This window comes from Puntigrus tetrazona, unplaced genomic scaffold, assembly GCF_018831695.1.
Source record: "Puntigrus tetrazona isolate hp1 unplaced genomic scaffold, ASM1883169v1 S000000575, whole genome shotgun sequence".
In the NCBI taxonomy this organism is placed as follows: domain Eukaryota; kingdom Metazoa; phylum Chordata; class Actinopteri; order Cypriniformes; family Cyprinidae; genus Puntigrus; species Puntigrus tetrazona.
The window spans coordinates 400,001-412,500 of record NW_025048207.1 but is presented as its reverse complement, the minus strand read 5'-3'; the positions used below and the strand labels follow the sequence as shown (position 1 = coordinate 412,500).

The 12,500-nt window shown below is 37.8% G+C and overlaps 2 protein-coding genes across 2 annotated transcripts in view; one reads left to right on the top strand and one right to left on the bottom strand.

The window, feature by feature from the left end:
* Nucleotides 1–3,428: 3,428 nt before the first annotated feature.
* On the top strand, nucleotides 3,429–5,071 carry hmgb2b (high mobility group box 2b; the record flags this gene model as incomplete). Its single annotated transcript, XM_043232549.1, is given in 5 exon segments — nucleotides 3,429–3,512; nucleotides 3,595–3,746; nucleotides 4,424–4,598; nucleotides 4,675–4,821; nucleotides 4,824–5,071. Coding segments are annotated over 5 exon segments (579 nt in total), but the record flags the coding sequence as incomplete, so codon positions are not given.
* Nucleotides 5,072–6,272: 1,201 nt separating this feature from the next.
* The window catches only part of sh3gl2b (SH3 domain containing GRB2 like 2b, endophilin A1), an 18,035-nt gene continuing 11,807 nt past the window's right edge, over nucleotides 6,273–12,500 (bottom strand). Inside the window, exons 7-9 of the mRNA XM_043232582.1 lie at nucleotides 11,939–12,042; nucleotides 11,625–11,749; nucleotides 6,273–10,105 (exon numbers count right to left, since the gene is read on the bottom strand). Coding sequence (XP_043088517.1) covers nucleotides 9,909–10,105; nucleotides 11,625–11,749; nucleotides 11,939–12,042 — 426 coding nt within the window. The 3' untranslated portion in view covers nucleotides 6,273–9,908. The remainder of the gene's footprint in view (nucleotides 10,106–11,624; nucleotides 11,750–11,938; nucleotides 12,043–12,500) is intronic.

The following is a 12,500-nucleotide window of genomic DNA, read 5'->3' as shown; positions in this document are numbered from 1 at the left end:
GTTAAAAAAGTGTGCTTCCGAAATACACCGTTCGTATTCTATAGTTTCATATTTGCTGCACATTGATGGTGTGTTAAATCAAAGCTGAGTGCACTTTAAGGGCTTTCCACACTTTTATCATCGTTCTAAACAGCACTTTTAACCTCGGGTAAAGACAGGGTTTATTATTTTATATGTGATGAGAAAAGGACGTTCTGCAAAAGATCACATGAGCGTTACTCTTCAAACTACACCACTGTTTGTAATCATTTTTTCCGTTCATCGCGATTAATTGCATCCGTTATATTTTGTTGTACATATGTGTGTGTATTGAGTTTATTATTAAGTTAATTTTATTTAGACTTTTTTCTCAAAATTTAACCAGCTTTTTTCCCCAATATGCTACTACGTTTTTCTGATAAAGGTTTTTAGATTATTTACATTTTTTTTCCTCAAAATGTAACTTTTTGCAAAACTTGCTTATGACTTTTCATATTTTATTTTTTATTACTGCTTGGCCCTAATCCTCCCAAAGGAAACTCTGTCATCATGAACTCACTCTCGGGTTCAGAATCTCGATGAATTTCTATTCTAAGATTTCTAAGATATTTAGCAGAAGGTTTGAGTGTCTTGAGACACCGTTGACTTCCATCGCGGTTTTTTTTTCACTTCTATGGAAGTCAACGGTGACCAAAGACTCTCTGGTCACAAACTAACCCTGGGTTTATTATTATAGTAAAAGTAGTAACCATGATTGATTGCCATTTATATAACCACATTTGTACGAACATCATTTTTAAACTATAATGTTGTTCATTTAACATGATTTAACTACAGTAACCGTTTTTATTACATTCATTTTTATATATATTTTTTATTTTTATTTTTTTGCTTAGTGTTGAGAGACTTTGCAGCATTTTCTTTTGCTGTGCGTTGAGCTCTCTTGGCCAGCCATGCGTTTATTAAAATGTTATATAAACTCAATTTAAGTAAAAGTCATCCAATCACACGATCTGTCGTTAAAGGGGTCACATGACGTTGCTAAAAAGAACCTTATTTTGTGTATTTGATGTAATGCATGTCACATCAAAGAATCACGCTAGCATGATAGTACACATGATAGTATAATCATACCACAAACAAGCTAGTGATGTGCTAATAATGCTAGCATTCTGCTTGTTAGTCATGCTAGCAACGTGCTAGTGATATACTAATAATGCAGATCGGTCGGCACGACAAAGTCAAAATCTAGATATTTTAGGCAATATAGAAATATGGAAGTGTCTCTTATGGTCACCCTAAACAACATGCTAGTTACTTGCTAATCATACTAGCTATAACATGATAATCATGCTAGAAACATGTTATCTATTTATTTAAATCTTCAAACGTCAGACTATCACAATTGCTTTAGTTTTAGGCTAGTCTTTCCTAAGTTTTATGTAGTTACAAATGTTGTTTCCCATGATGCCTCACCTGTTTCTTTTATTATAATTATACGATTATTTTATTCAGATGACTTTCATCATTTTTTGTCATCAGCTCTCATCGTGTTTGTGTTCCTTAAATGGTTATTATTATCAATATAAATAAGCTACAATAAATGACTATGAATAAGTTTATACATTTTATGCGTGTGGTGTAAAACAGATATAATAAATAGCAAATATTGCCGTCCATATTGGTGTGAAAAAATAAAAGCGAATAAATTAAAAACACATTTTACGATCCGTGTGGTATATATTATAGTGTCGTCGTTTGGATTAGAGTTATTAGATGTCGTAATAAATTGTATTACACTTTATTCGGTTAATTAAAAAGAATCGTGATTTTAGTTTACAAACATTCGAACCACACTAAGAGCTTCCGTCCGCCAATCAGCTCAGCGAATTCTTCCGTGCGCGGTCGCTGATTGGCCGTCGTCGTCCGCGAGCTGAACCAATCGGCTGCCGAGTCAGGCCGCCGTCCGCCGAGCTCGTCACGCACGCACGGCACAAGCGATCACGTGGTCGCACACAGTCCTGAGGAGAGGCGCGTGCTGGTCTGCGGAGAATAAAGAGCAGGTTAGTCGAATTTCGAAAAACTACATTTTAAGCGATTTTTAACGCGCTCTCGCGGATTTTTTTTTTACCGTGCGCGGTGTTGCGGCCGCGTTGGCGTTAGCGCGAGCGCGTGGGCGCCGTTTAAAACGGGTTTTCGCTGGTCCGCGGGAGTCCGCGCCGCACCGGAGCGCAGTTAAACTGTTTTAACGGGGGATCCGTGAAGTAACGGCGCTCTGCGGGCCCTTTCTCGCGCGCACCGCGTTAAATTTGCCGTTTTTTTGGTCGATATAACGTGTCCGGACGGAGAGATGGGGGAGGGCGGCGGTGAAGGGAATTAGGCGGGAAGGAAAAATGGAGGAATCTTTGTTTAACAAAAGCCTCCGACCAACTACAACAAAACTACTTTAAACACCGAGGAGAAATGTTTTAATTGGTGGGGTTTTCTGGGTCACGACTCCTGAACGCGTTCGTGCGTTTAAGCGTTATATTTTTAAATGCATTTTGAGTTATTTTTGTGTGTGTGAATTGCGATATCAGTGCTATATTCAGTATAGTTATTATATTTATAATTTATCTAATAGACATTTATGGATAAAAGCGGATATTTACATAGTAATTTAAGCGATCTAATTCACCGTGTTTGAGATATATATTTATGGATAAATATAATATATATTTATATATATATTTAGAAACAAAGTGGGATATAATATGAGATCAATATAGTTATTATATAATAGATATGATATTCAATATACACACATATTATACATATATATATATATATATATATATATATATATATATATATATATATATATATATATATATATATATATATATTTATATATATATATATATATATATATATATATATATATATATATATATATATATATATATTATATATATATATATATATATATATATTATAAAACCATTCATATATATTATATATTATGTGTATATATGTAACATGCATATATATATAATATATATATAATATATTTTTATAATGTTATATATATTATATAAATCTATATAAGAAACATTTAATTCAGTGTGTGTATGTATATATATATATATATATATATAAAAAATATATATATAATATATAAAAATATATATATTATAAACACACACACATATAAATATATATATATATATACACACTCTTAAGCTGGATATATCTGTGAGTCTGATGTGTGTGTGTGTGTGTGTTCAGGTTTGAGTGTTGTTTTCTGTCAGGTGATCAGCATGGTGAAAGGAGATATATATAATATAAACCCTTAAGCTGGAAGATCGTGAGTCTGATGTGTGTGTGTGTGTGTTGTGTTCAGGTTTGAGTGTTGTTTTCTGTCAGGTGATCAGCATGGTGAAAGGAGACGTGAACAAACCCAAGAACACAAGCGCGATGAACACAAGCGCAAGAGTCCCGACGTTCCCGTCAACTTCTCCGAGTTCTCCAAGAAGTGCTCCGAGCGATGGAAGGTGAGCGGCCGTCCCGCCGAGGATGAGGAGGACGACGAAGAAGGCGGCGCCGTCATTAACCGCTGCTCTTCTGTTCCTCCAGACCCTGAGCGCTTCAGACAAGACCAGGTTCGAAGACATGGCCAAAGCGGATAAAGTTCGCTACGACAGGGAGATGAAGAATTACGTGCCGCCCAAAGGCGTGGGCAAGACGGGCAGGAAGAAGAAGGATCCCAACGCCCCGAAGCGCCCCCCGTAAGTCCAGATAGTGACCTCTTCAAGTCTTACGAATGACTTTTAGGTTGAAGCGAGTAACGAGCGTCTCTGAAGAGCGCAGCGCCATCTGCTGTTACGTTTAGAGTTCAGAAAACGTCAAAAATGAAGAAATTATTTCGCATCCATTTATTTTCGCAGCCGTAGAAAAACAATATAGCGTTTGAAACAAAATGGCAACAATGGGAATTAAATAGATTTGTACGCTTTGAAAAATATTTTATATATTGTAAACTATTTAGGTCTAGAAAGAAAAAGAAAGTGAAGGGTGTTATATTTTACTGGGAATGGAAAAAAATGGTTGGAACATCCACGGTCCACAAATTTTCTTACCGTAAAAATATCAAAACGTAATTTCTGATTAGTAATATGCAGAGAACGATTGTCGATATTTCCATTTTTTTAAATAAAAATTTTACATTCCGGTTTATTTCAGCAAAATATTGTCTGATCGTAACAAACCAAACATTAATGGCAAGATTGTTCAGGAAGGGGAATTAATTTTAAATTAATAAAAAAAATTGTCCAAATTCTTAATGCCTACTACTAATTAAATGAGTTTTGATAATTACGGTAGGAAATTATGATTTTTCCGTTAATATCCTGTGATGATTGGCGCTGTACGTGACTCCGGATCTGACCGTTTCTGCTCTGCACAGATCTGCGTTCTTCATCTTTTGCTCGGAGTACCGGCCGACGGTGAAGAGCGAGAACCCGAGTCTGTCCATCGGTGAGATCGCCAAGAAGCTGGGCGAGATGTGGTCGAAGCAGAGCACCAAAGACCGCGGGCCGTTCGAGCAGAAGGCCGTCAAACTGCGCGAGAAATACGAGAAGGTGAGCCGCGGATTCGCCGCTGTGTTTACGTAACGGAGTGGGCGTGGCCTGAGTCTGAACGCTCTGTGATTGGCAGGAGGTTGCGGCGTATCGCGCAGGGGGCGTGGCCTCTAAGAGGGGGCCGGGCCGGCCGACGGGATCGACTAAAAAGGCCCAGGCCGACGACGACGACGGTGATGACGATGATGAAGACGACGAGGATGAGGACGATGATGACGACGACGCGATGATGATGATGACGAGTAGAGAGTTGCAGCTTCACTGATGAGACGGGCGAAGGGTTAACTTGGGCTTTTTCTTTGTGTACATGTTTAACGATTCCAGCAATAACGCAACTGTTCGGTTTTGGGGTTTTTTGTTTGGGGTTTTGTTCTTTTAGATTTCTTTTTATTTTTGTACACGTGTAAGCTGTTGATTCAATAAAGTGTAGAGGTGCTTTTTTTTTTTTTTTATAATAAATTTTAAAAAGTTGAGATATTGGGCGTTTGCTGTGGTCTTTTCGATTTAACTGGATGTCTGTGGTTTTACTGTATACTACAAGAAATAAATTACATTTAAAAAAAATAATTTGGCCTCCATTCAAGAATTTTCAACAGAAATTCATTCTTCAGACTGTGACGATTTCTACCTGATTTAAATTCTAACACTTTATATATTAGTTACACAAACTTGTGTGTGTTGGAGATGTATTTTACACACACTCACTTTATTAGGTCCACCTCACTAGCACCGGCTCGGACCCTCTTTGCCTTCAGAACTGCTTTAATCCTTCGTGGCGTAGATTCAACAAGGCTCTGGAAACGTTCCTCAGAGATGGTCCGTACTGACATGATAGCATCACGCTGTTGCTGCAGATTTGTCGGCTGCACATCCATGAAGGGAATCTCCCGTTCCAACACGTCCTAAAGATTGCGATCTGGTGACTGGAGAACGTTTGAGTTCAGTGAACTCGCGGTCATGTTCAAGAAACCAGTCTGAGATGATTCACACGTTTTCCTGCTGGAAGCAGCCATCAGAAAACGGGTACACTGTGGTCATAAAGGGATGGACGTGGTCAGCAACAATACTCAGGTAGTCTGTGGAGTTGACACGATGCTCGGGGCCCATTACACCACCACCAGCAGCCTGAACCGTTGATACAGAGCAGGATGGATCCATGCTTTCATGTTGTTCACGCCACATCCTGACCCCACCATCCGAATGTCTCCGGAGAAATCTAGACTCATCAAACCAGGCAACTTTTTACCAATCTTCTATCGTCCAATTTTAGTGAGCCTCGGTTTCCTGTTGTTAGCTGACAGGAGCCTCACCCGGTGTGGTCTTCTGCTGCTGTAGCCCATCAGCCTCGAGGTTGGACGTGTTCAGAGATGCTCTTCTGGCTGTAACGAGTGGTTATTTGAGTTACCGTTGTCTTTCTATCAGCTCGAACCAGTCTGGCCGTTCTCCTCTGACCTCCGGCATCAACAAAGCGTTTGATAGTTTCTCGTTTTCGGATCGTTCTCCGTAAACCCTAGAGATGGTTGAGCGTGAACATCCCAGTAGATCAGCAGGTTCTCAAATACCCAGACCATTCACGTTAACGAGCAGTTGGACAGGTGTACCTAATAAAGTGACCGGTGAGTGTGTGTGTGTGTGTATATATATATATATATATGATAGATCGGTGATGAACAGTGAGCAGTGACATTGTGTTTATTCTCAATATAGTCTCACATCAAGCGGTACAGGTTTGTCATCCAGCACAGGAAAAGAGCAAAATAAATACAAACGTACACCATCATAACCAATTCGTAACGGTGAATCTCTGTAACATCACGTGCAAAAACATGGATTGACTCACGCTTTCACTCACACTCATTACAGGACGTCGAGCGATGTGTTTATACTGCCATTCAAACACACATTTACATTATATATATATATATATATATATATATATATATATATATATATATATATATATATATATATATATATAGCTCAAAGAGTGTGATTTCAGAGTTATTGCCCATATCAGGTGTGACTGACTGGAAATCTGTGATAATACTATTATGAATAATAACACTGTTTGATTGAACTGGAAAGCGTAGAGATTTAAGAATGAGAATAAGAGCGTGTCTCAACCTCATGAATTCTGCAAAGAAACGCCCAGCTTGGATTATTATTATTATTATTATTATTACGTGACAATATTTTCGTGCCAATTAAACAGATTTAAGCTGAATTCTCATTGGGAAAAAAATAATTTCAAATAAATGAAATCATAAAAGTGTAAAATTCAAACAAATAAATTTAAAAAAAAGAAAACCTAAACACTTAAAATAAATTAGAACTGTAATATATGTAATAAATAAACAATCAGTTATATACATTTCATTTGTTCTCTACAAATATACTTTTGCAACTGACAATAACTTGCTTGCATTTATATTTTTACCATCAATGTAAACATATGTACTTGTCATAAAAATAATGATAGCGCAAAAATCGTCGCACATTAATCGTCTAAAAAACGTCGCACAGAATTGGGGTGAAATGTGAGCCGGAGATGATCTTCACAGGTTTCATGAGATTCTCCAAACCAGGTGCGACGTGAATCAACCGCAGCCAATCAGAACACGGGTGAAGCCGTGTGGGCGGAGCTACACACCACGAATCAAAACATCTCGTGGCGTGTCGCTTGTGTTCACGGCTATTCAGAACGAAACCTCAATGAAGGTGAAGGAGATGTGCGTCGCACCTGATCCAGACACGCGTGACGGAGAACAGATGGCACAGAACTCATGCTCACGTCCAGAAATCTGCGGCGTTTCTTCAGCTAGCGGCCCCGAATAAAATCACAACAAAAAGAGGGAACTCTTTGCTAGGCTTCTAAACGATGGTGGAAGCTTATGTCCACCACTGAATAAAACATAAAAATCGGTAAGCGCAAGTAATTCTGACTTGTTTTCCGAATGAATGTAAACGAAAAGTCCAATTTCTAAAAGAAAAGTCAGAATTAAAGAAAAGCAATTTGAATAGCGAGGAAGCGTCTGAACCGTGAGATCATTCCAACTCAACATTCAAAGAAAAACAGCAGAATTCTGAGAGAATTCTCTAAAGTCCGCAAAAAGTCAGAGATAGAACGATTTCAAACAAAAGTCAGAATTCTAAGAAAAACAATTGGAATTGCAAGATGACTTAAAGTTCCACACCAGGAAATATAAACTTAAAATTCCAAGAAAAAAGTTAGAAACCCGAGTTTTGCGATCTATATTCTGAATTGCGAAAAAATGCCAGAAACTCCAAATTGCGGCATAGTTTCAACTATTTAAAAAAAATGTAGTTTAAGAAAAGAAGGAAAGAACTAATTGTGGAACTCGAAATTCGAAGAAAACTGTCAGAATTGTAAAACGCAAACTTCGTGAAAAACAGACTTGGTAAAATAACTCGCGAATGCTAGCTTTAAACGTTCGGTCGTGAGAAAGGTCGTCTTAGTTTATTCGGAGGTGGCTTCCACCGTCACTGGCCGCGAGCAGCGGGCGACGTCCGGCGCCGGTTCAAACGAAGGCCGGACGCGTTGAAGGCATCAAACGACACACAGCACGAGCTGCGCTGAAGAACATGGTCCATCAACCAGGAAAACAATAAACGCTGCTACACTTCCGTCTGTTAGACGCTAGAAATATTCATCAGCTGCAACCAACATTAAAAATAGTCTTTCTCAAACCACATGTGCTTACAAACATCACGGCACTAACAACTAACCACTAACACTACAGTAGTTACTAGCATTATATTCTATGTGGATACGATCACACACACACACACACACACACACACGATAACCAGCGCACTCCGGTAACACTATCTTGGCATTTGTGGAAATTCCACTTAGTTAAAAAATAAGACTTTATATGCTGCTTATACCATCAGGCTGAAAGGAAACCCCAGGTTAACTAGCTTATGATGGCTGCACGTTGCTGGTCATGTGCTAGTCTGGATGGTTTACTAGTTGGACTGTTAGCTCAAGTTGATCTGGTCAGTCGTAGTCATGTGGGTTTTAGGGCTGGTTGACCACTTCGGACCGATAACAAACCAGCTACCACGCTCCAAAATACGCCGCGCCGACGTGTGTGCTCTACGTTCAGTATCCTTATTGCATTTTCATATTTCACTAGAAACTATGAACAATAAGTAGAGAATGTGTCCCAAACGTTTTGGGTTAACACAATATTCTGTGTGAACTAACTAACATGAACTAACAATGAAAAATCATTCTTAAGCGCTTATTAATCTTGGATCGTGTTAATTTCAACATTTACTAAAACAAAGTTGCATCTGTTTATATTATTTAACGAACCTGAGCCAACATGAACTAACGATGACGTTTTAAAAACAAAGATTAATAAAGGCTGTAACGAATGTATCGCTCATTGCTAGTTGATGTAAGTTGACCACAGTTAACTAACTGTAAAGTGTTACCCTATTTTTGTCTTGTTTTCCATTATAAATTTCTAGTAAAATTCTTCAATTAAGATACGTTTGCTATATTGTACTATATCTACATTGTATTACATTTACCAGCATTTATCATCAAAATATGAAGTCTTTTTAAAAAAAAACATATCTGTCAGTGGGGTCAGATAAATAAACTTAGTACATTTTTTTTTAATTCCATTGTTAGGTATTTCTTACTGTTTTAAGCATAAAGTCGCTTTATAAATTTTTCAGAAAAAAAGACTAATTTATTTATCTCGATAAAAGAACATTTAGATATTTGTAGTGGAAACAAGACAAAAACACGTTTGCAGTGCAGGAGCAACAGTTCTGTTCTGAGCCAAAGCGAAATGCAACAAGCAATAAAATGAACCCTCTTGTTCGCTGCTTAGCTAGGAGAAGAAAAGACTGAAGGTGTGTGACGAACGGAGAGCTGCGACGCAATCAAACACACATCTGGAGATCCAGAACGTTCCTCTAAGCATGCTGGGATAGAGCTGGACTAAGTGAGGTTTATCAGAAGAGTGAAGCGCTAGTTCCGTTACGTCGATCGAGGCGAAGTACAAATAAATCATCTGAAACACGAGGAAAACGATATAAACAGACCCATGATTCGCCAGGAGCGCAAACACTCACACACACACACACTCACACTGAGCACTTGAACTGTTTCTCCACTCAGACAGAACTCCGTAATGTCTATAATCCTCCTCAAACATCACCATAATCCTCCGAGTCACTGATCGACAGGAACAGGAAGTGAAGCTGTAGCACAGATGCACGATAAAGGCGGCTGTCGGGTTGCTAGGCAACAGCGGGGGTGGGCAGGGCCTAGTGAGGCAGAGGCACCAGGATGTCCACGTAGTTGATGGGGAAGAACCCTGATTGGCCGTGGATCATGCCCTCGTACCAGTTGTCGTCGATCTGATTGGTCAGAGTGATGATGTCGCCCTCTTTGAAGCCCAGCTCGCCCTCGTTCTCCGGCTCGAAGTCGTAAAGAGCGCGACAGCACGGCTGATCCAACGGAGCTGAGACAGACAGAACCGAAGCTTTTAAAAAGTAGTTAGTGAAGTTATTACTTAAAGTCATAAGTCGTGTTCGTGGGAACACTTTCATACATTACAACATTTTACAGAACGCACCTCCGCAAAGAACAACGTCAAACTATTTGGTATAAAAAAAAAAAGCTATCAAATAAAAGTCAAACAAAATACAGAAGAGTAAAACTTTTGGGCTGTTTGGCATTTTAATAAAACTTGTTTCAGACTGTCATGAAGAATAAATCTGAAAAAAGCATTTTATTGCACTTTATCTATTCGCATTTGTAGATTTCAATTCCAGTTCATATCTTTAAAGAGTTTTTTCTCCGCTTCAGCCGCACTTACGAATACCAAATTTTGCATTTTTATTTGTACCTATGGTCTGAAGGTTTTTACCGAGGGGTTTGTTCAAATTTGATTCACGTAGATTTTTACCGCATTTTATTCTTTAAAAACAGAGAAAATGCATATATTTAAAGGTTCTGGAGTTTGTTTGTCCACTTCAGCATTACTTTCATACACCAAAACTTACAGCTTTATTCCTCTCTATGGTCTGAAGGTTTTTACCGAGGGGTTTGTTAAAATTTTATTCACGTTGATTTTTACCACATTTTATTCTTAAAAATATATGGAAAATGCATATATTTAAAGGTTCTGGAGTTTGTTTGTCCACATTAGCATTACTTTCATACACCAAAACTTACAGCTTTATTCCTCTCTATGGTCTGAAGGTTTTTACCGAGGGGTTTGTTCAAATTTAATTCACGTTGATTTTTACCACATTTTATTCTTTAAAGAACAGAGAAAATGCATATATTTAAAGGTTCTGGAGTTTGTTTGTCCACTTCAGCATTTTTGTCCTACACAAAAACTTACAGGTTTATTCCTCTCTATGGTCTGTAGGTTTTTACTGAGGGGTTTGTTCATATTTAATTGTCATGGATTTATACAAATACGTTATTCCTAAAGTATGGTGAAAATGTTCCTCGAATTCAGCATTACTTTCATACACCAAAACTTACAGTTTTATTCCTCTCTATAGTCTGAAGGTTTTTACTGAGGGGTTTGCACATATTTCATTCACTTTGATTTATACAACATTTTATTCATAAAAATATATGGAAAATGCATATATTTAAAGGTTCTGAGCTACTGCATTCACACTGATTTATAATTTTTATTCCTAAAAACAGTTGAAAACGTAAAATCTAAAGTTCCCTTTGGAAAAACCTCGACAAAAAACGTTCTGGACATCGCTCTCAGAGTGATTCTAAGGATATTGTTATTCTGTGTTGTTATAGTTACGGCTATACACTGAAAAAAAATGCTGTAGCATTTACTTTGAAAACACTTTAACTCAGAAATTGCTAGTAGATTTCACTGATGATCACAAAGACACAAAACTTAAGTAGAAAGACTGAAATAGCATGTTCTTGTAAAATGCATCTGTTCGAGCGTGTTTTTTCTGCTGTAGTAGTGTCTATCCCGTCTGTATGTCAGCGTGTACCTGGCGAGCGGGCAGGTGATTTTGCAGAGTTTATTCCTCCGTTGTAATTCTCACTGGGCAGCTGAAGCTCCATGCGGGGTTTGGGAATGTATTCCTTCCGGGGTTTGTTGGACATGTCCTTTATCCTGTAACGCACATGCATAAAAATAATACTTCAATATTTATTGGTGTTCAATTACATTCGATGAATTATATTATAATGCTAATAAACCACAGCGTCGTTTTAATGTGATTTAATGTTTTTCTCGGTGGGTGTACTGTGTGTGTGTCATGTGAAGAACCCTGATGCATGATGGGAGTCTGCAGCATCTGACCTGTCTTCTATCTTGCTGGAGAGCTGCTGTAGGATCTCAGCGGCCTGCTGATGATACTCCACCTGAGCCTGGACCAGAGCCGCCAGCTGACTCACCTGCTCGATCTACACACACACACACACACACACACACACACACACACACACGCTAGTGTACTATACACTGAATCAAAGGGATTCACAAATGCTTTTTTGATAAAAACATCACATGCGGACTCCAGGCATAGCATGGTTTTCTTTGAGAGTTTCTATTTTATATAATTAATTTATTTTATAAATATTATAAAATAAATAAATTATATAAAATTGTGTTTTATTTAGATGTTTATATTTAAAAATTATTTATTCGTTTTAATATTACATTTTTATAGTTTAATTAGTAGCTTTTCAACTCAAAACATGGACAGTACAATCGTTTCTGTTAGGTTATTGACAACTTTGTTACATGAAATAAAATAACTACAAATAACTAAATTAATAATGTTAAAAAACTAAATATTTCAGCAAGCTGCCAAGAATAATTACATTTAATCATTTCTGCTTAGTTTAATGATGCACTGAAG